General features: G+C 53.3%; 1 protein-coding gene across 8 annotated transcripts; it reads left to right on the top strand.

The window, feature by feature from the left end:
- The first annotated feature begins 5843 nt into the window (after nucleotides 1-5843).
- UBTF (upstream binding transcription factor) lies at nucleotides 5844-22041 on the top strand. Of its 8 annotated transcripts, none has more exons than XM_081115613.1 (21): nucleotides 5987-6266; nucleotides 9231-9365; nucleotides 10796-10971; nucleotides 11529-11612; nucleotides 11710-11865; nucleotides 14231-14295; nucleotides 14578-14698; nucleotides 15047-15157; nucleotides 15495-15628; nucleotides 15789-15930; nucleotides 16216-16257; nucleotides 16355-16468; nucleotides 16559-16714; nucleotides 17070-17225; nucleotides 17325-17435; nucleotides 17874-17962; nucleotides 18059-18248; nucleotides 19244-19291; nucleotides 19391-19462; nucleotides 19544-19687; nucleotides 19773-22041. In XM_081115613.1, exons 2-21 carry the CDS (start codon nucleotides 9308-9310, stop codon nucleotides 19896-19898), a joined length of 2295 nt encoding a protein of 764 aa, XP_080971739.1. In that variant the 5' UTR covers nucleotides 5987-6266; nucleotides 9231-9307; the 3' UTR covers nucleotides 19899-22041. The 8 variants fall into 8 exon arrangements, with proteins under 8 accessions (XP_080971743.1, XP_080971739.1, XP_080971740.1 ...); XM_081115610.1 differs by lacking the exon at nucleotides 5987-6266 and adding an exon at nucleotides 6570-6754; XM_081115611.1 differs by lacking the exon at nucleotides 5987-6266 and adding an exon at nucleotides 7854-8072.
- The last annotated feature ends 841 nt before the right edge of the window (nucleotides 22042-22882 follow it).

Raw genomic sequence — 22882 nt, 5'->3', positions numbered from 1 at the left:
GGTTTTATCAGATCCTAACCTAACTGGAAAGGGAAATATCCAACTCCAGGCCCTTGTATCCATCCTGTCCCACCTAATGAGGGAAGACAACTGAGAAGCACTGGTGAAGTTCACAGACTAGAGAAAGGCTTACCAAAAGACTGAGACCTAACCATAGGACTAGAGAATGCTTACTCACTCCCATACCTTACGACCACATTACTAAAGACCTATTTACCACAGTTCCTTTCACCGCGTACTTCACATCTGCCTTTCAACAAATAATTACAAGGCATACTAAAAGGCAAAAAAAAAAAACCAGTTTGAAGAGGTAAAATAAGTATTAGAACTAAAGTCAGATATGATCATGAATGTTGGAATTAGTAGACTAGGAGCTTTTAAAATTATAATTAATATGCCAAGGTATTTAATAGAAAAGGTAGGTGGCATGAATGATCAGATAGATAATATAAGCAGAAATGTGGAAATTCTAGAAAAGAATCAAAAAGAAATGTTAGCGATCAAAAACACTGTAACAAATGAATGCCTTTGATGGGCTCATTAGTAGACAACATGGATGAGGAAAAATCTGTGAGCTTGAGGATATGGCAATAGAAATTTCCCAAACTGAAAAGCAAAGAGAATAATGGCTGAAAGAGAGAGAAAGAAAGCCAAAACAAAACAAGGCAAAACAGAACATCCAAGGACTGTGGAACAACTACAAAAGGTGTAGCAGGCACATAATTACTACCAGAAGGAGAAGAAAGAGAAAAACAGAAGCAATATTTGAAGCAATAATGACTGAGAATTTCCCAAATTAATGTCAGACACCAAATCACAGATCCAGGAAAGTCAGAGAACTACAAACAAACAAACTAATTAACTAACAACAAAAATCCTACACTTAAGTATATCATATTCAAACTCCAGAAAATTCAAGATAAAGAAAAAAAATCTTGAAAGATGCCAGAGGAAAAAAAACTCCTTATCTACAAAGGAGCAAAGATAAGAATTACCTCCAACAAGCCAAAGGGAGAAAGTAAAGTATTTAAAGTACTGACAGAAAGAAAACCACCAACCTAATTTTGTACCCTGCAAAATTATCCTTCAAAAGTGAAGGTAAGGCCCTGGTTGGGTAGCTCAGCTGGTCAGAGCATCATCCTGATATGCCAGGGTTGGAGGTTCAATCCCCAGTCAGGGCACTTACAAGAATCAACGAGCGAATGCATAAGTGGGTGGAACAGCAAATCAATGTTTCTCTCTCTTTCTCTCAAATCAATACATTAAAAAAACAAGGAGGAGGGTGCAGGGTAGAAGGGGTCAATGGGGAAAAAAGGGGACATCTGTATTACTTTCAACAATAAAGATAAATTTAAAAAATAAAATAAAGTTCAACAGCAAAAAAAGAAAAAAAACGTAGAGGTGGACATAGTTCATATTCTGGAAAGTCTTATATTTCAACCACACCCCAAATTATTTCATTTAAACATATTTTATTTATTTAAATCTTATGAGAATATGAATATTGATACACTACTGCTATGTCAAATGGATTAGGCCTTTTGGAACTAATTAAAAATATAAACGTGGAAAAAAAAGAAAAGGAAAGAAGCGTATTGGTGAAGGGGTAAGAAAAGGTAGAATAGAAACATTTATTTTTCTTATTTTTAATTGATTTAACAGATAACAGTTTGTTCAAAATAATAACAGCAACAATGTATTTGACTCTGTGTGTGTATATATATCTATACATAATATATATTTATTTATGCCTGTGTATAAATGAAATGAATGACAGCAATAATACAAGGGACAAGAGAGAGAGAGAAAAATTAGAAATATTTTGTTATTATAAGGTACTTCCACTACCCATAAACTAGTATAAGGTTATTTGAAAATGGACTTGAATATTATATTGCAAAGTCGAGGGCAACCACTAAAAATAGTGGGGAAAAGTATAATGATATGCTAAGAAAGGAGAGAAAATGAAAACCACAAAAGGTAGAAAAAAATGTAGACGACAAAAATAGCAAAAAAAAACCCAAAAAAAGAACAAGGGCAACAAACAGAAAACAGCAACAAATATGGTAGATATTAATCCTACTATATTAATTAGTAATCACCTTAAATGGTCTAAATACACCAATTAAATAGCAGAGATTGTCAGAGTAGATAAAAAAACAAGAAACTATGTATTACCTACAAGAAACCCACTTTAAATATAAAGACACAAAGACATGGCCTGGTGGCTCAGGTGGTTGGAGTGTCATCCCATGTACCAAAACATTGTGGGTTTGATCACCGGTCAGGCACAGCCAATCTATGTTTCTCTCTCCCTTCCTCTCTCTAAAAATCAATAAAAATGTATCCTCGGGTAAGGATTGAAACACACACACACACACAACGGCACATATAGATTCACATTAATGGGATAGAGAAAGATATACAGAAGCAATATTTGAAGCCATTTGGGATTGAGAATTTCCCAAATTAATGTCAGGCACCAAATCACAGATCCAGGAAACTCAGAGAACCCCAAACAAACTGATTCTAAAGTTTATATGGAGAGGCAAAGACCCAGAACAGCCAATACAATATGGAAGAAGAACAAAGTTGGAAGACTGACACTACTCAACTTCAAGATGTACTATAAAGCTACAGAAATCAAGACAGTGCAGTATTGGTGAAAGAATGGGCAAATCAATCAATAGAACATAATAGCCCAGAGACAGACCCACATTAATACAGTCAACTGATCTGCAACAAAGGAGCAAAGGTAATACGATGGGGCAAAGACTTTTTTCAACAAATGGTGCTGGAACAACTGGACATTCACATGTAAAAAAAAAAAAAAAAGATCTATACACAGACCTTATATCCTTCACACAAAAAAAACTAAAATGGATCATGGAGCCCTGGCTGATGTGGCTCAGTGGTTAGAGTGTCGGCCTGCACACTGGAGGGTCATGGGTTCAATTGCAGGTCAAGGGCGCTTCCTGGGTTGTAGTTTCTATCACAGAGCTCCCCCCCCCACCAGGGGTGCATGTGGGAGGCAACCAATCACGTGTCTCTCTCTCACATGGAGGTTCTCTCTCCCCCTACAGCCTCCCTTCTACTCTCTCTAAAAATCAATGGAAAAAATATCCTCACTCCTCAGGTGAGGATTAAAAAAAAAAGGGGGGGATCATAGACCTAAATGCAAATCACAAACTATGAAAATTTTAAAAGATAATATAGGAGAAAACCTAGATGATGTGTATATTTATTTATCTGTAAGTTCTATCTCAATTAAAAAAATAAGAGACAGTAGCCCCCCCATTCCCCTACCAAAAAAAAAAAAAAAAAAGACACAGGAGGAAGTCTTTATGTCACTATCTTAAATAAAAATTTCAAAACAGGACATTTCCAAAACATATAACATATTTAAAATATATAACTTTGAAAATAATATGTTCATCTGTACACCATCTAAAATTCCTCCACAAACACTAGGAATTCAGGTACCACATTTTGGTTAACGCATTCCAGGCACACTAGGGGTTTTACATGAGCTGCTGCTGGAATACCGGCCACCTAAAGGGCTGGGGCCAAGTAGAGAGTTTGTCCTTAGGATTATGCCTTGTCACCAGCCTGGGCTGGGGTTGTGGAATGCTGAGGCTCTGCTCCAAGGCACAGGGCAGAAAACTGGAAGGGAGGGGAGGCTGAATTGGGAGAGGAGGCAAAGAGAAAGGACCAAGGGCAGATTCCCTCATGCTCTGGCCCAGAGCCCAAGTCCTAGACTTCTGACCTCACTAGAGCCGCAATAGATGTAAAACAAGTCAATTGGTTTCCAAGTGGGAAGAGTGCCAGCCATGATTTTTGCTGCCCAAGGAATGAAAAGTCAATAATAATCATTCTTATGATTCATGTTCATCTTGTTTTATTCCAAAGCACTTTACCAAAAGGTCTTTTAGTCTGGCCAATAAGTTCAGGGCCAGGAGCCAGGGCACCTGGGCTCCAGATCTGTGCATGGAAGACTTGGAAATTTCTTGGGCATCTAAGTTTCTCCTACTCTAATTGTGGCAAGTAACATTGTGAAGAATTTTACAGTTTTACATGTATCGTTTTGCTAGACTCTCCAACCCCGGTGAGGAAAGCCGAGAACATAGGATTGCTATCCTAATTTTATAGTTAAGGAAACTGGGATCAGGTGAGGTTAAAAAACTCGGTCAAACTCACACGCTATTAACAAGGTGGGGAAGCTGAGATGCTGGGAAGCTGGGACTTCTCATTCCAAGTCCTTTGTTGTTTCCCAGTCAAAACAAGAAAGTCAGTCCCTGTGAGATGGCTTGATCCTACACAAAATGTCCTGTGTATGTTACAAGGGCAGAACTGGGTGTCTGGGACTGAAACTTGTTTAAAAAAATTTTTTTCCGGTGTGTGTGTGGGGGGGTGAGAGGGTAACGCTTTGACAAAAATATCAAATGATAAATCAAAATTAAGTACAGGGCCTTAGACGACCCTACAAATAAGGGGCCGGGAAACTTCAGCTGCATTAGCGTTAAGGTAAATCCACCTCTCCCACAGGCCCTGCCCACTAAAAAATCTGGACACACCAGATCTTGACAGGGTTTTCCTCCCTGCTTGTGAAACGTGGCAGACGAGGGCTGTGGAAGTCCTGGGAAAGGAATCTCATTTTTCCCAGGAGACAAGAGGAATTACAACAGCCGCGAGGCCGTTTTGTGAGGATGGAGAAGGCTCTGCGCCAGGGGAGAGTCCAAAGGGGCTGGTGCCCCAGCTGGCGGAGACGCGGGCAGAGCGGTGCTGGTGCTGGTGCTGGAGACGGGCGGCCTGGGAGCAGGAGCAATGGCTGCCCCGGAGCGACGGGCCGAACCGTAGGCACGCCTGTTGGAAACTGGCGTCCTTTTAGATGCCTTCTGGCTGGCTGCGTCCGGATCAACCTTCCTTAGAAGAGGGGCGGCTTAGACAGGCTACCACAGCCGACGGCCGTGGGAGGGTGGATCGTGGTCCCCGCCCAGGTCTTTTGATCCCCGGCCCGCAAGAAGCTGGAGTGCGGGAGGCCTACGCGAATGCCACCACGCCGCGGCTTGGGCAGAGAGGCCAGGGTGCCAGGCTCCCCTCTGGGCTCCCCGCTGCGGGTGGGGTGGGGGTGGGGGACGGGGGTGGGGGCAGCGCCCGTGGCCTGCTTTCCCAGGGCTGGGCGAGCCTTTTTGACAAGCTGATTGCGTGGCGGGGATTGGCTGATCCCGGCGTGACGCCGGTTAACAACAAAGGTGGAGTTGGAAGAAATTAGATTAAAGGAGAGAAAAAAAAATTAAAGGGGGAGCTGGCAGGGGACTAGAGGCAGAGACCGAAGGGGAGATGTGCGAAGCCTGGTCTTCTGGCTCCGACTACGCTCGGGAAGGGAAGCCCCTTCCGAAAACCCACTGGAATTTTCTCTCTACCCCCACCCTGGCCCAGCTAACGAAGCCTGGGTGCGAGGAATGGCTACCGCTTCTTGAGAAATCCCCCCAACTCCCACCCTGACACCCCTTGATTTGGCTCAGGAGGAGAACTTTTTGCTCGGATTCCTCGGATCCTAAACCCGGCGGAGGTGAAGGGCACTGAGAACGACGAGAGGCTTGCTCTAAAACCCGGAAGGCCCTCGCGGGGCACCGAGATCGGACGAGGCGGGGTGCTCCCCCGGTTTTTCCATGTGTTGCAAATCTAAGAGCTGCTTTCTTGCTTTTTTTTTTTTTTTTGGTACCCCCCTCCTTTGCTCTTCTCCCCACCCTCCGCTTTGGCTTTAGGGTTGCAAAAGCAAAGAGCAATAAAAAAAAAAAAAAAAAAACCAACAACAACAAAAAAAACCCGCGCACACACTCAGACACACACCAGTGGCGACAGGGGAGAGTTGGAAAGACGCAGGAGAGAAGCAGGAGGCTGGAGGCAGCCGGGAGGGAGCTATGGGAGCGAGAAGCAGGAAGGTTCCCTCGCAAATCCCCCTCCGGCCCCACGTCGCCTCGTCGGCCCCGGCAGGGGAGCGAGGAGCCGGGCGAGCAGATGGAGTGGAGCTCGCTCTAGGCAGCGGGCTTGGCCGGAGAATGGAGGAGCCGCCAAGCGACCGGCTGATTGGAAGAGAAACGCAGAGCGATGGAGGCGGGGGTAGGAGGACGATTTCTCTGCGGGGACTGGCGGCGGCGTATACGCCCGGGTCGGGAGCTGCAGAGCTTGGCTAGCTTTCAACCCGCGCTCGCCGGCTCCAGCCCCGCGAGCCCCCACCCCCAGCCCTCCCGACAGCTCCGCAGGTGAGTGCGAGCTGGGGGCAAAAGACCCAAAAGTCTCAACACGCCCGCCGTGCCAAAAAAAAAAAAAAAAAAAAAAAAACCAACAACAAAAAAAAAACAACAAAAAGGAAAAAAAAGCATTTTTCTTTTTATTTATTTTTCGTGCAGCCCCCAGCGCGGTGGGAGGGAAAGGGTGAGGCTGAGCAGCCCGGAGGAGGCGGAGGGGCCAGGCGAGGCCAGGGTGGCCCGGGAGGCGGCGGCGCCGAGGCGGCTCTGACGGTCGAGCGCTCGGAGCGGCGCCGCGCTGCGCCGAGGCGGGCGGGCGGGCGGAGCGGGGCGGGCGGAGCGCGGCGCGTGGGGCTCGCCATTAGCCGTCGCTCCGCTTCGCCATCTCGGGCTTTGTCTGGCGACTCACTGCCCCGGCGGCGGCTGCGGCGGAGCTGCGGCTCGGCTCTTCGGCCAGCCGCACCCCTAGGTACCCCTGGCCCGCGCTCCTATTCACACGCTCGGTAAGTGAGCCCCGGCGCCGTGGATTTCGGGGGAGAGGGCTTGCTGCTAGTGGCAGCGGTGCCGATCTCCATGCGCCCGGGCAGGCCTGGGGAGACATGCCGGGCTGGATTGAACCGGCTCCCTGAGAGGCTCCTCCGCCGGAGCCCGTCGCTCCCTCGCCCTTTCTAGGGTGTAAGAAGCAAAGGGGATTTAAAAAATTTTTTAATTTACAGGGAGGGCATTTTGTAGGTTTCCCTTTTTTAATTTTTTTAAGTTTCGTGTATTTGCTGTTCGGCAGCAAGGGAACCGCGAGGTAGGCGCCGAAGACTGGCGCCGCGATCGGCGTGCGTGCGCCCCAAGCTGGTGGCCACGCTCCGGGGATGAGGGTGGGAACGGATCGCCCGCTCCGGGAGGCGGGAGCGGACGAGAGCTGGCATGGAAGCCCGAATCTGAGCTGAGAGGATTTGGGGAGAGCCCCGAAGCAGGGCTACGGGCATCCCCTAAGCCTCCCTAGCAGCCGGGGGGCCCTCCGGGCCACCCTCTCTGCGACCGCGCCTCGCGCCCTCCCTCCCGCGCCGGCCGAGCATGCCAGTTCCCTCGCGGGTCTGGCGAGGTCGCTCTCGGCGCCCGCCCGCCCGCCCGTCCCGGCTCCGAGCTCCGCCGCCATCCGGGCGGCTGCGTGTCTCCCTGCCCCGGCCCCCCCTCCCCTCCCCGGCAGCAGCAGCAGCAGCAGCCGCCGCCGCCGCCGCCACCACCACCACCACCACCCCTCCCCTCCTTCCTTCCCTCCGCCTCGGCCGCCCGGGTCCCCCCAGCTCCCGCCCCTCCTCCCAGCTGCCCCCCGCGGAGCCCGCCCGGGCAGGCTGTGGGAGGGAGCGGAGCCGGCGAGGCGGGCGGGCTGGCGCTCGCTCCCCGGGGGTCGGTGTGCGCTCCACGGGGAAGGACGCGCTCGCTGCCCCGCTTCTCCCGCCCCCCTCCCGCTCCTCCTCCTCCCTTCTCCCTCCTCCTCCCCGCTCCGGCGGCTGAGGCTGCGGCGGCGGCGGGGGGTGTGCGAGCTGAGGCCGGGGCCGGCGGGCGGGCGGCGGGCGGGCTGCCTGCAGGCGGAGGGCGCTGTGCTTTGTGCTTTTCGCCGCGAGGAGCAGCAGGCAGCAGCCAGAGCCGCCGCCACGGCAGCAGCAGCAGCCGCCGCCCCAGCGCCACCGCCGCGCCCGGAGGAGGAGCCGCTGCCGCCGCGGGAGGGAGCTGCGGCTGTGCCCGGCCGAGCGGGGGAGGGCGCCGCGGCTCACAACCGGGGAGGGAGCCGCCAGAGCGGGAAGCCCGGAGGCCGCGCTGCGCCGGGTAACCGAAGCGGCTTGGGACGCATCCGCGATCAGGGCCGGGCGGTGGGGAGCGAACAGCGGGTGCAGTCGACGCCCGGAGGGGTTCCGGGGCGACCTCCGGGCAGAGAACTGGGCGAGGGAGGACCTGGGCACTGGAGAGGACGCCGAGAACCGGGGGAGGGGAGGGCAGGAAGCGAGGCCTGAGCCGAGCTCCGGCCGCGAGCGGAGGAGGCCGCGCTTCTCCCAGCCGGCAGGCGCAGTTCTCGCCGGCCGCCGGAGGGGGCGGCGGGGCCGGTGAGCGCTGCTCCCCCGCCTCCGGGCCGCCGTCCTCCCGCCCTCTCCTTGGCTCGGCTCCCCGGAGGCCGGGGCGGGGGCGCCGGCGGGGCTGGGCCGCAAGCTCGGGGAGGAGGCGGCGGTTCCCGCTGTGGTCGCGCCTCTGCGCCGGGTTCCTCCGTGCGCTTCGGGGTAGCTGGGCGGTGGTGGCCCCTCTGGCCGGGGTGAGTGGCTCGGGGGCGGGGGTCAGGCCGCTTCTCCGGCTGCTCGCCCGCCCAGGCGGGCAGGGACGGCGTCGGGAGCCCGAGGGGGGGGGCGGCGGGAATCCAGATCCGGTCCCCGGGGGCGGTGCGGCCGCTGCGCTCCGGGGCCGGCGGCGGCTGCGTTGCGTCCGGGTCCCCGCCGGGTTGCGGAGGCGGGGGGAACCGGCCCGGGGGAGGCGGGAGGAGGAGACTGCGGCGCGTGCCCGCTTCTGCGGCCGCGCGCGCCCTTTACCCGCCCTTCCTCCTCCCCCGCCCTCCAGCCTGGGGCCTCCCCAGGGGAGGCGGGTAGGGGAGGAGGAGGAGGAGTTTGTGTGTGTGTGTGTGTGTTTTTTTTTTTTTTGCCTGGGTGGGGGAAGGAGAGCGGAGGGCGGGCGCTAGCTGCACGCGGGAGCTGGGAGCTGTCTCTCGCGTGGGCAGCGGAGGGCGCACGCTGCTGAGCCCTCCTGCAAGGGCTGTGGGGAGGGGGTTAGGGAGAAGAGGAGGAGAGTTTTCTCCCACCCACCCACCCATTAAATCCACTAGGGTCCTGACAGGTCTCTCTCAGAGTGGGGACTTGTGCCCCCCTCCCCTCTGGGGGGGGAGGAATAGAAAGTCCCTCACCTCTCTGCCTGCCTGAGCAGAGGCTGATATTTCTCCTAAAGGGTGAGAAGGCTTTGAACCCGGATTGCCCGGCAGGCGTGACGGCGGAGGTGGCTGGAGGTGGCTAGACAGCTGGAGAATGAACGGAGAAGCCGACTGCCCCACAGACCTGGAAATGGCCGCCCCCAAAGGCCAAGGTAAGAGTCCCCACCCTTAGCCCTCTTTAACTTATAGCCCCTTTTCCCACATCGTTTGTCTCCAGGGCTCAATCCCCTTCTAAAGAGTTTCTCTGAATTGAGATAGGGGGAGAGTATCTATAAGAGTCAAGCATCCCTCACACTGGGGATTTTGGCTCAGTCCAAATTATTAGGTCCAACCAACCAACCCTAACCCCCTCCGGTGTTAGCGAGAAGGAGACCCCTGCAAGCCTTCCTTCTGGGGTTCCCAGTCACCCCAAGGTATGTCCTCCCCGTGTCCTGAAATGGGAGGAAGGATGAGGAATGTGGAGGAAGAGTGAGAAGAGAGGGATTGAGAAGGATTTTCAAGGTTTTTTTTTTTATCACTAAGAGGACAGGTTTTTTGGATGAGGTACTTGGGAAGGGTGTATTGGTGGTTTGAGACCCCAAGCCAAGTGAGTTATTTACATAACTAGACCCCCAATCAGTAGGGATCCATTGTGTATGGGGGCAGGGGGTAGGATGAAGTTAAACATCTGGCAGGCCAAGGGACATTGAGAGGAGAAGAGGATTATGGGTTTATGAGACCTGCCCCACAGAAACCCTGGCCCAGGCTACCAGATGTAAATGCAAATGAGGAGTCCTTTTGACTCTTAGCCATGCATAGCTGTTCTCCCAGCTCACCTTCCAGGGTAGGCCTCACTGGAGCTGCATTTCAGTGACTGGAAATAGCTGGTCCAGAAGACCCCCTTTTTTGCCTACGTGGGGGATTGTGCTGAGAAGACAACTCAGAATTCTGGGGGTTCTCCCAGAGCAGGGCCCTGAGAGCCTTTGCCCACCTGCCTGCCTGCCTTGCCTTACAGCTTCCCTTTATAGAAATGAAAGAACCATTTCCATTCCACTTTTCTTACTTGCCCCAAATTCTCCTTTGGTCTTCCTTGAGGGGGGTGATGGAATATCCATGTCTCTAATGTTAGTTTCCAGCTGAGTTGGAGAGAAACATCTGCATTGGTTCTCCTTACTGCCCACACCCCATCCTCAGTTGTTGAACACTTAGAGTATCTACCTAGAACTTGGACTTGAACTTGGCGACACATTTAGAAATGTTGCCTTCCTGCTTCCTTCCCCTCTCTGAGAAGCTAGCTGTTTTCCCACAGGGCCCCAAATCACGGTAGCTTCATTTCCTCCCTTCCCTACAATAAATAGTACCTCGTGGTAGTCAAGTCTGGCTTTCTAGGTATGATGCTATCTGGACTGGAATCCCTGCTCTAATTCATATATATGTCCACAGTTTTTACTTAGGGCTAGGCCATGTTTGGTTTGTCTTCAGATGGGAGGTAACCAAGGACTGGGATGCTCTGAGGAGGAAGAGTTGAGTACATAGGGACTGGAGAACAGAGGCTGGGTATAGCATGAGCCAGGCATGATCACCTTTCTTAACCCTTCTCCAGACCGCTGGTCCCAGGAAGACATGCTGACTTTGCTAGAATGCATGAAGAACAACCTTCCATCCAATGATAGTTCCAAGTTCAAAACCACTGAGTCACATATGGACTGGGAAAAAGTAGCATTTAAAGACTTTTCTGGAGACATGTGCAAGCTCAAATGGGTGGAGATTTCTAACGAGGTAACTGATACCCCCCTTCCTGACACATAGGAGCACACATCTATACAGACCCTTGCCTTAACCTTCCTGGTGGGGGAGATGAAACAGAAGTCTATGAACAGGAAGGAAAGAGACTGGGCGAGGTACTCATGTGGTCGCCCTTAAGCATTTTGGGAGGTGGCATGGTTGACAGCACTGGCTTAGAGTTCTCAGTTCTGCCACTTTCTAGCTTTGTGGCCTTGAATGCTTACTAGCTTGGAACTTCTGTTTCCTTAGCTGTTCTGGGGATTGAATGAGGTGCTGGCATGGACAACCACATTGAGGTCAGGTGGTCACCTTGTTGCTGTCCTTTGGTGTGTCTGGCTGCCTGGACCTCTGCAGTAGGCATGGGCCAGTGCCTGGGTGTCTACCTTGATATCAGGGGCTACCTTACCTGAATTGTGTGGCTGTTGGCCTCTGCCCCTCTTTTGATGAATTCAGTCTAGTGAAAAGTAGAGGAAACCCGTTGAAAAATGGGAGTATGCTACTGGGTAGTGTCCCCTCTTCTGAACTCCTTCCACTCACCTCCCTTCTTCCAGGTGAGAAAGTTTCGTACATTGACAGAATTGATCCTTGATGCTCAGGAACATGTTAAAAATCCTTACAAAGGCAAAAAACTCAAGGTGAGTTTCCAGGAGGAAGAGCAGAAGGGGTAGGAGAGGAGTGGTCCAAGGAATGGATGGTGTCTGACCTTCACTGTGTCCTTGTCCCTCTTTCCAGAAACACCCGGACTTCCCAAAAAAGCCCCTGACCCCTTATTTCCGCTTCTTCATGGAGAAGCGGGCCAAGTATGCAAAACTTCACCCTGAGATGAGCAACCTGGACTTGACCAAGATTCTGTCCAAGAAATACAAGGAACTGCCCGAGAAGAAGAAGGTGGGGGGAGGGGGGCTAAGGTGGCTGGGAGGGAAAAGGCTGGGAGTAGCTGGTCTTGTGTGGGTCAGGAGGTGGGGCTCAGACAGAGGGACTTGACATCAGGGACATGGGTGGGTCAGCAGAGCAGAGTAGGATCTTGAGCAGCCACACCTGATCACCCACTCCCAGGCCCACACACCATCAAGTATAAAGTACAGGCACTGTCAGAGCTGTAACCCAGGCTGAGACACCTGCTGGGACCAGCCACAGTCCACAGTGTTCTTTTATAGAGTTCTGCTCCCATGCATACATCCTCACTGTTAGGCCTACACAGCAGTTCTTCACCCTCTGACATGTCTTGACATGGTCTCATTTGATGCTTGCAGTATACTCGTAAAGGCAACCCCAGGAGAACAGGTTATCCCGACTTTGTGAGCAAGAAACTGGGGTGCAGGAGGATATTGTGTCCCAGGTCACACAACTAATGATGCTAGAGCAGGACTTGGGTTTAGTGCTCCAGACTCCCTGTGTAGTGTTCTCATTGCTACATCCACGTGTTAGGTGGGCTTCCTTCTCCATGCACACATTTGCCCAAGGATCCACATTGTTCCTGTTGGCCTCATGCAGACCATTGGAGGCTGTTAACCTTGAGCAGAGGTTGCCCTAGCCTCCCAGGCAGAGATGGATGGTCAAGTACAGTGAGGTCAACAGTCCCTCAAAGAGATAGGCAGCAAAGCACTGGAGGATCCTGCAGCTGGTTCATGAGTGAGATGGAGTAGGGAGAGAAATGGACACAAAGAAGAGATGCTAGACAATGAAGATGGAGCCAGGGAGAGCTGATGAGGGGCAGCAGGAGAAACAAGACAAGAGTTGTCTACAGCCAGCTCTTAGGAGGTGGCACTGGCTGCTGCACTGTAAGTAGCCCTTTGCCTGGTTTGTGCACCCTGGCTGCAGGCTCTCGTGCCTTTGGTTCTGGACCCAGAAAGAGCAAGTTTGGCTGGGTAAACCAGCTGTCTTCAACTGCTGCCTGAGATGAGCAGGAGCCTGAATTGCTGGAGCTCTTCTTGACCCTTTGATGGGAATATTGAAGAGATGACTATACAAACGACACCCAGTCATTCATGGGATGGGAGGGAGAGGCAGAGGGTCTGAGGGCCAAGGAGGGACAAAAAAACTTATGTGGTAGAGTGGACAATGTGCTGATCTAGGGGACGTGAGACTTGGGCCTTTTCTGGCTCCCACTGAATCACTGTGAGTGACCCTCAGTAAGTCATTTTACTTCAGTCCTGGTTGTACCTGACTGAGGTGTGGAGGCTGAGCCTGAGCTCTGTGGTGCCTTCCAGCTCAAAAAGCTGCTATTGCGTATAAGGAGGACTGACATTGGGGTGGAGCACGTTGGGCTCTACTCAGTTTTCTGCGGGAACCTCAGGAAAATGGGCCTTTTCTTCCTGCACCTGGTGCCTCTTCTGTGAGAGGCAGGGGTTGGGCTCAATCACCGTGAACCCTTAGCCCCTTTCCAGTGCTGATTGTGAATCTAGAAAAAGGAGGGAGAAAGAGATGAACACTGAGTGAGAGGCAGGACAGGAGGTAGATTGGGAAGGAAAAAGACATTGGAAAGGAAGTAGAAAGGCGTGTGGAGAGGTAGGAAAGATGCAGGGAAGTCAGGTGATGGCTGGAAGGGAGGGCCAGGCAGGTGGAAAGGATGGAGGAGATGGGGAAGCCAAGTGTCAAGAGGAAGAGGGAAGGAAGATGGTGTCAGAATTGTGAAGGACATCCAGGAACCCAGAGGCGGTGGATGGGGGGAATGTCCCAATTTAGGAGACAGATCTATTAGGATGTGATTTACGTTGCAAGAATTCACTCTGGGTTTCCTTCAACACACTCTTCCCCTTGTGCCTTGAAAGTGGGACTCAGCTAGCCCCTGGCCTATGGGCCACCTCTGAGGGGTAGACCAATATCAGTTGCCCCAGACATGGGAGGAAGGAGCAATGGAGGCAAGTCCTACACTTTCTCCTGACTCCTTATTTTGGGAGTCCTGAGGTGGTGGGGAAAGGTGGAGGGGTGGGTTTGAGGGAGTCCCAGCCCTATCACTGTTTGCTGTGTGACTAGGTAATGTCATGCCCCCCTCTAGGACTCCCTGTCTTAAATGGAGTGCATAGGAGGTATTCTAGGAGACCCCTGTAAGCTCCCACTAATCTGGGCTACTGTTGAGCCCTGCCCCTGCCGCCACCCCCCACTGGAAGGGAGGCCAGTGTCCCCTGCCTGCCCACTCCATCCTCCATTTGTCCAGTCGCAAACTAGGAGGCAAAATAGCTAGCAAGGAGGACTCTGGCTTTTGTAGCTCAGGCCTTGGGTTGTGGATGACCCGGTCCCCTCCTCCCCCCAGATGAAGTATATTCAGGACTTCCAGAGGGAGAAACAGGAGTTCGAGCGAAACCTGGCCCGATTCAGGTAAGGCAGTGGAGCCCAGAGAAGGGTCACAGGGCGCTGGGTTGTGACAGGATAGGGTAACACTGACCAGAGCCTCAAGCTTGCCATCTGAGAGGCATGGAAGATGGGTCACGTGTAAACCCTAGTGGGTCATGCTCAAGGGCAGGGACAGTCAGGCAGCCACTGTCCCACTAGTCTCCAATTGATAGGCCTAGGAGCCTTGTTGGGTGGGGCAGCTAGCTGGGTCTGCCCTGGCAGGATCTCCCTCCAACCGCTGATTGTTGCTCCCCATGCCCTGGCTAGGGAGGATCACCCTGACTTAATCCAGAATGCCAAGAAGTCGGACATCCCCGAGAAGCCCAAAACCCCCCAGCAGCTGTGGTATACCCACGAGAAGAAGGTGTATCTCAAAGTTCGGCCAGATGTGAGTGTCCGGCCAAGGGGTGGGGGCTGAGGGCACATGGCGGTGGAAAGGGGGGAGCCGCGCCAGGTCGGCTGGGCACGGAGCAGGAGAGGAGGCCCCTCCCCAGGGGTGGGCTGCATGGACAGGGCCTGGGCCAGCTGGCGTGCAAGCGTGTGCGTGCGTGTGTGTGAGCCTGTCCCTTTGCATCTAGGCGGGACTCCCGCCTCTCTGCCTTCCCCTCCTGGCCTGTGGGGGACACTCCTGTGACCTCCTGTGGCCTGAGGGGGCGGGGGCCTCTGTGCCCCCCACCCCCCTCCCTTTCCCTTGCCCCTGGCTGCCTGTGTGTGTCTGACGGCTTTTGGTTTGCAGGCCACTACGAAGGAGGTGAAGGACTCCCTGGGGAAGCAGTGGTCTCAGCTCTCGGACAAAAAGAGGCTGAAATGGATTCATAAGGCCCTGGAGCAGCGGAAGGAGTACGAGGTTAGGCTTCCGCTGCGCTCCTCCCCATCCGGCTCTTCATGAGCCTCTGCCCTTTGACTCTGTGGCCTCCGCACTCCGCGGGAGGCAGTCATTCCCCATCCCTCCGTTGAGGGAGGGGCCTTCTGGGCCCCTCACCTCTGCCCCTACCTTCCCCATGCCCCCCCCTCCCCATGAGATCTCAGGCTAGGGCAGGGCAGGGCACCACGTCTGCTGTGACAGACACATGGCCACCCCCCAGCTTTGCTCCCTGCCTCCCCTTCCCAGCGGCTCTCCCCCCTTCCTGGCCCCTGCTAACCCCACACCCCATTGCCCTCCATCCTCCCACCTCATTCTGCAGGAGATTATGCGTGACTATATCCAGAAGCATCCTGAACTCAACATCAGTGAGGAGGGCATCACCAAGTCCACCCTCACCAAGGCCGAACGCCAGCTCAAGGACAAGTTTGATGGGCGACCCACCAAGCCACCTCCGTGAGCGCTGCCCTGGGGGGGGGGGGTGAATGGGCAAGTGGGCAGGTAGAGAGCTGGCAGGTGAAGGACCTTGGCCCAGGCTCTGTAAGTGAGGGGACCTGCTGCCTTGGGCTACCCTGTTGCTCACATAGATCCTCCTTCCTTGCTGCGGTTCTAATAGGAACAGCTACTCACTATACTGCGCAGAGCTGATGGCCAACATGAAGGATGTGCCCAGCACAGAGCGCATGGTGCTATGTAGCCAGCAGTGGAAGCTGCTCTCCCAGAAGGAGAAGGATGCCTACCACAAGAAGTGTGACCAGGTGAGCTGTGCAGGAACTACCCCTGGAGAGGGAGGACTCCTGGGGAGCCTTGGAGGTTTGAAGCATGAGGTCTCACCCCTTGGGTACCTGCTTCAAACTTGGTGGTGTGCTGGGTTTTGTGTCTGGGCAGACCAGATAATGTCATGCTTATGCTTACTATTTATGGAGGGACACAAGGCCCCATCCAGGCTCTAGATGGCTTGCTAAGGGCTCCTGCTCCCAACCACGGGAGGGTTTCCAGTGAGCCTGCCCCCAGACTGACCCTGACTCCCCTTCCTTTCCCAGAAAAAGAAAGATTATGAGGTGGAACTGCTCCGTTTTCTAGAGGTGAGTGGGTGAGGCAGTGGGTAAGGCCCTTTGAACAATTGGGAGCTGACTGGGAACTGAGCACGCAACCCAATGCTACCTCTTCTCCCTGGAACAGAGCCTGCCTGAAGAGGAGCAGCAGCGGGTCCTGGGGGAAGAAAAGATGTTGAACATCAACAAGAAGCAAACCACAAACCCAGCCTCCAAGAAGCCCTCCCAGGAAGGGGGAAAGGTGGGCAGGGAGCACCACTGAGCTGGTGGGGGCGAGGAAGGCAGGCTCCCTGTCAACACTCCATCAACTCTGACCTTTGCACATCTACAGGGCAGCTCAGAGAAGCCCAAGAGACCAGTGTCAGCCATGTTCATCTTCTCTGAGGAGAAGCGGCGGCAGCTACAGGAGGAACGGCCAGAGCTCTCAGAAAGCGAGCTGACCCGCCTGCTGGCCCGCATGTGGAACGACTTATCAGAAAAGAAGAAGGTCAGGCTGACCAGACCAGAGGGGCTGCTAGGCGTCTGAGTGTGGGCCTCTTCTCTAGGGGCTGGCTGCACTTCCTCACTCCTGCCCAGTGCCAGCCACACTTGCGCCTGGGCTCAGATGCTGGGGCTGGGAGCCCAGCAGGCCGGAAGGCGGGAAGCTGTCAGCTGAGGCCTGTTGGCTCCCTAGGGAGCAGCGCTGGTGGGCGGGGCTGAGCCCTGGGCTGGAGAAGTCTGCACCAGCCCGCGCCTCTGCTGGTCCCACCCTTGCAGCTGTGGGAACCTTCAGCTGCTGGATGGGGGACGAGCGCCCCCTGGGGGTGGCCCGAAGGCTGACGCCTGGTGCCATCCCTCTGCAGGCCAAGTACAAGGCCCGGGAAGCAGCGCTGAAAGCCCAGTCGGAGAGGAAGCCCGGCGGGGAGCGGGAGGAAAGGGGCAAACTGCCCGAGTCACCCAAGAGAGCCGAGGAGATCTGGCAACAGAGCGTCATCGGTGACTACCTGGCCCGCTTTAAGGTATCGAGAAGGAAAGGGGTTGTTCTGCAGCCTGCCCACGCAGGCCTCCTCCAGCCCCAGGTGACCCCTCCCACAGCTAACACCACTGTGTGCCCCCAGAATGATCGGGTGAAGGCGTTGAAAGCCATGGAGATGACCTGGAACAACATGGAAAAGAAGGAGAAACTGATGTGGATTAAGAAGGCAGCAGAAGACCAAAAGCGATATGAGGTGGGAAGGGGCTGCTGGTTAGTGTAGTGCAGTGGGGCAGAATGGAGCTGGGGCCCTCTCCCTCCACTTAAAACTTGGGAGTCCCCCTTTGGGTGTGCAGCTTTCTTCACTGCATGGGGCTTGGAGCCCAAAATCCCAGCCTTCGCTGTGTGACCCAGAACAAGTCTCTTCAACTTTTTTCTCTGAGCCTGTCACACATCAGTAAAATGGATATGACAATGGAAGTCATATGGGTGCAATTATGAAAGTACTTTCAAATGGCAGTGCCCAACACAGGTGTGAATTGTTAAGAAGTTGCTTCCTGGCTGTGCCTTAGTTTCTCTTCCTTCCTGGCACATAAGAGAGCCAGCTGAAGCACTGATGGTATGGGGCAAGAGGTAGGAATATGTTGCCAGGTGGGGATGGGATGAGTATAACCTTTTCTGGGTATCCCCACAGAGAGAGCTGAGTGAGATGAGGGCACCCCCAGCTGCCGCAAACTCATCCAAGAAGATGAAGTTCCAGGGAGAACCCAAGAAGCCTCCCATGTGAGTATGGAGCCCACCCTGGAGGTGGGGAGGGTCAGGGCTGGAGAACTTCTTGGATGGTATCCTGACCCTCCCTGCATCACCCCCACTTCCCAGGAACGGTTACCAGAAGTTCTCCCAGGAGCTGCTGTCCAACGGGGAGCTGAACCACCTGCCACTGAAGGAGCGCATGGTGGAGATTGGCAGCCGCTGGCAGCGCATTTCCCAGAGCCAGAAGGAGCACTACAAAAAGCTGGCCGAGGAGCAGCAGAAGCAGTACAAGGTGCACCTGGACCTCTGGGTCAAGGTGAGAGGGCAGGGAACCCTTGGAAAAGGGAGGCATGATGCTGGCTGGTCTGCATTGATGATTTTATTCAGTGTCCCAGCAGTCCTACAGGGTAATGATTACTGTCAAAGATGATAAAACCAAGGTTCAGAGAGGTTAAGGAACTTGCCCAAGATCACACAGCTAGTAAGTAGGAAAATCCAAATCAGACTGCCTTTTCCTTCGCAGCTGGGACCATGGGACCTCTCCTAGATTCTAGCTTGGCTCCCCTCTGTGCCTTGGTTTAGCAGTCAGATCTGTAAAGTGGAGAGCCACTTATATCCTCCCCAGCCACCCAGGCAGGTTGGCCAAGGACCCAGGGAAATAGCAAGGTTTAGGTATTCAAGAAGTTTGGCAAGCCCAGCCAGGCATGGCTCAGCAGTTGAGCATCAACCTGGGATCCAGGAGATCGCAGTTTGATTCCCGGTCAGGCCACATGCCCAGGTTGCAGGCTCGATCCCCAGTCAGGGGCATGCAGGAGGCATCTATCTGATCAATGACTGTCATCACTGATGTTTCAACTCTCCCCTTCTCCCTTTCTCTCTCTGGAATCAATAAAGATATATATATATTTTTTAAGAAGTAGTTTAGTGAGCCCCAGACTGCCTCATCAGTGGCTCCAGGCTTGGTGTTGGGGTGGGAGTGACGATGTCAGGCTTGGGGGGGGTATCATGTGTGGCTTCTCTGAATTGAGGAAGGCGCTGGCTCTGGAGCTTTCATTTGAGTAAAATAATAGGAGGGACATGAAAAACAACAGTCTTAGGACAGGGTAACTAGAAAAGGATTCAGAACATCTTTATCAGAAATACTGGAGCTTGGTTCTCAGGTCCCAGGGATTTTCTGCAGAGACCCAAGGTATAGGGAGACTGGGAAGGGTAATGGTAGGTAGTAGTAAATGCTTGGCCCACTGCCTGGCACTTGATCAGCAGTAGCTTGGGTGGTATTCTAACGCTTACCTCTTCCTTTGTCTCCCCCAGAGCCTGTCTCCCCAAGATCGCGCAGCATATAAAGAGTACATCTCCAATGTAAGTCTGGGAGCATGGTGGTACTGTAGTAAGGGGTGCTGGGGGGCGGCTGGGACTCATGGCTGCTCCCTTTGTCTGTATTTCCATCCTCTCCTACAGAAACGTAAGAGCATGACCAAGCTGCGAGGCCCGAACCCCAAGTCCAGCCGGACTACCCTGCAGTCCAAATCTGTAAGGAATCCCCGGCGGGGGGGGGTCCTCAGTGCCTGGAGTGGTGTGGCAGGGACCACTGATGCACCTCTGTCCCTCCAGGAGTCTGAGGAGGAAGAGGAGGACGACGAGGATGAAGAGGATGAGGATGAAGAGGAGGAAGATGATGAGAACGGGGACTCCTCCGAGGATGGCGGGGACTCCTCCGAGTCCAGCAGCGAGGATGAGAGCGAGGATGGGGACGAGGTGGGGTGGATGGGCATGGTGGGAAGCTGAGGGTGGAGCCCTGCCGGGATGACCACCTGGTGATAGCATGTTTCTTGCCCCCCAGAATGAGGAGGATGATGAGGATGAAGACGATGATGAGGATGATGATGAGGATGAAGACAATGAGTCTGAGGGTAGCAGCTCCAGCTCTTCCTCCTCGGGGGATTCCTCGGACTCTGACTCCAACTGAGGCTCAGCCCCATGTGGGGCTCCCCTCTCCAACTGACCGCCTTTGTTTCTCCCCCTTGTTCCGTCCCCTGCCCTTGGCCTCCCCCACTTTCTTTCTTTCTTTCTTTTTTAAACAAAATATGGTGGGGGGAGGGGCTGGAGGAGCCCAGGCCAGGACTCTGCAGCCTCAGAGACATCAGCCCTGGGGGCCCTCCAGGGAGTGCAACCATCAGACTGAGCCATCACTGGACTGGACTGTCCCACCCCTCTTCTGCACTTGCGGTTCCGGCATGGACAATGGACCTGGGAGTGGGGTGGAGGGTCCCAAAGAGTTCATTGAGGCCCTCTACACCTGCAGCCCAACTTGAGGGGGGTGGAAGCTTGGGGAGAACCCCTCCCTTCCCAGAGGGGCTTGCTGCCTGGACCCCCCACGTTGGAATTGGAGGCAGGGAACATGGAGAGAGGAGGGCAGGCACCTATGAGAAGATAGGTACTGCTGCATAGCCCTCTCTCCTGCCCCCTGCAGGAAGGAGCTACCTGGACCCACTCATGGGGGGAGGGGGCAGAGGTGTTTTTTATATATGTGTATATATTTTTTTTTAAGCTCTGAGCTGTCAACGAGACGTTTCCTACCGATCTCGGCTGCCGTCTCTGTTGTCATTTCTGGGAGAGGGAGGGTTTAGGGGTGTAGGTTTGGGACTTTTTAAAAACTTGATACGTATGGAAAAGTGAGTGTGTGTGTGTGTGTGTGTGTGTGTGTGTGTGTGTGTGTCCTGTACATAGCATGGGTGTACCTGTGGATGTGTGCAAAGGCACATGTATATGTGTGTGTGTAAGAGAGAAGCGGGAGCCCATGTCAGTCCATGAATCTGGTAAAAGGGTTGGTGAAGGCCAGGGAGATCCTGGTGGGAACAGGCTGGGGCAACCCCATTCTCCACATCCTCTGCTTTGCCTAATCTCTGATTCAATTTAAGGGGGTGTACTCATGCCAGTCTCTGATGCTTCTTACCAGCTTCCCTCTGCCAGGGCCATATGACTGAGCTGCTGCTGGTCTCCAATATCCAGCAGGATGACAGGGAGGGGGACAGACCAGGTGAAAATTAAAGCTTTTATTTGGTGGGAAAGACCTCTCAAGCTCATTCAAGGGGTCACCTGGCCACCCTAGGCTCAGAACCTGGGCTTCAAGAGGTGTATTGCAAGCTCTTATCCCTCCTGCCTTTTCCCCACATTCTCCCAGCTCCCCTGCCCCCATTTCCTTTGATTTCTCAGGTCTGCACCATTTCCCCCCAACCCAACCCACAGCTGGAGAAGAGGCCTGCAAAAGCTGCTTTTGCAGCTGTCCCTCTAACCCTTCCCAGCTATCCCCAAATTTTTGGTACCCTGATTCCTAGATTCTTAATAAGCCAAGCCACCTTGTCTCTGTGGGTTTTATTTTTTTTGTCTTTGATTAAATTTTGGCTTTTTTTTTTGCAATCATGTCAGTGACCTATTTAATTGGGGCTCTGTGCTTTTCCACCTTCCCCCTCTGAATGAAAGCCAAGAGATGGGGGAATAGTGGGAACTCTACCTAGGGGGTGGGATAGGAAAGGTGGATCCTGCTCCCAAAGGAAGGCAAACAATCTACTTTGCCTTGGACGTGGTGCTGGGGTTGGGGGAGCTAGGGAGGGATACTCCCCACTCCCGCTCCCCTTCCTTTGTCCCTATCCTGGAATTAGGCACAGGGGTTCATAGGTTCTATTTCTTACCAAGAGCCCCTGCAAAGAACCCCATTCCCTGTTTGAGTGTCCCTGTGCTGTTGTGTTTTAGTGGAATGTGTTTTCATTTAAAAACAACTTTGGGGCGCTTTTTTTTCCCTGTTTTAAAAATTCAAAAATTCTTACAGTACAAACAGGGCTGTGGGGGTGGGGGTGTTGGTGCTGTAAGAGGTCACTCTGAGTGCATTTTGGCACTGGGATGGGATGGCTGGGGTGGGAGGACCCCCGCTCCCCCCCCATTTTTTTTCTAATATTTAAGGAGTGTTTTTGTAGGTTTCAGCAACCACCACAACTTGAATTTGTATTATGGGAGGGGGAGGGAGTGGCTTAGAGGTGTCTGCCTAAGCTTAAGGCCAACTGTGGAAGTTTTGTTTTCCCTTTTTTTGTACAATAAAGTGAAAAACAAAGGTTTGACTGCTGTGTGGTCACTGGAATCAATGAAGGTGGGAGGCAGGGTGACCCAGCAGTTTCAATGTGGAAAGAGCCTTGAAACCAGCTTGTTTGCCTCTTTTTTCTCCAGAACCATCTTCCTTTTTCCTGAGAATTCCATGGGCAACCTACCTTCACATTGTTTTGTGTTACTGTTCTTGTACTTTCTCGTTTCAGTTTGTTCACCTTGGGTTGTCAGACCATTAAGGACTGAAAAGAGAACAAGTGACATTTTCTCCCAGAGTACATGACGTTGGGAAATTGGGAGTGATAAACTATTAGGGTCAGGGTTTCACCTGCAAGGACTTATCACCGGGAGCTGGGGCAACCCTCCCACCTTGAGGCCTCAGCCTCACCCAAGGTTAGGAGTGACTTTCCTAACTCCACCCAGACCTCTGATGGGAAATGGGCTGGGCCTTGATGACTCGCTCTCTGCTGTTAAGGAAGACAGCTTTCCCTGCACAGGCCTTGGCTGGGTTCCTGGAACCACCAAGGCCTGAAGACCCAGGTCCTGTCCAAGAGCTCTTGTCTCAACACCACACTCCTATTCTTGGCAAAGCTTCTGAAAAGCTCATTGCCCCTCACGGTCTTCTGTTTCCTCACCTCCCACTCACCACTCCCCTGCGATGACTCTAGGGTCAGATGTTCATCATTACATCCAGTGGGGACTTGTCTATCTTGATCTCTTAGTCTACTCTGCTGGTATCAGCTCCTCCTCATTCGATCCTCGGTGTTCATGTCACTCAATGAACCTCCAATTATCACCCATAGGTAAGCATCACAAAAGGCCACTCTTCCAAGCCACAGACCTGCATAGACCTCT

This window comes from Miniopterus schreibersii, assembly GCF_964146895.1.
Source record: "Miniopterus schreibersii genome assembly, chromosome: 16".
Taxonomy (NCBI): Eukaryota; Metazoa; Chordata; class Mammalia; order Chiroptera; family Miniopteridae; genus Miniopterus; species Miniopterus schreibersii.
This window is presented reverse-complemented; position numbering and strand designations above follow the sequence as displayed.

Coding starts and splice junctions, on each gene's coding strand:
- UBTF (XM_081115613.1), top strand. CDS start 9,308: ATGAACGGAGAAGCCGACTGCCCCACAGACCTGGAAATGGCCGCCCCC. Junction 15,158..15,494: donor AGCAGCGGAAGGAGTACGAG/GTTAGGCTTCCG, acceptor CTCATTCTGCAG/GAGATTATGCGTGACTATAT. Junction 19,688..19,772: donor AGAGCGAGGATGGGGACGAG/GTGGGGTGGATG, acceptor CTTGCCCCCCAG/AATGAGGAGGATGATGAGGA.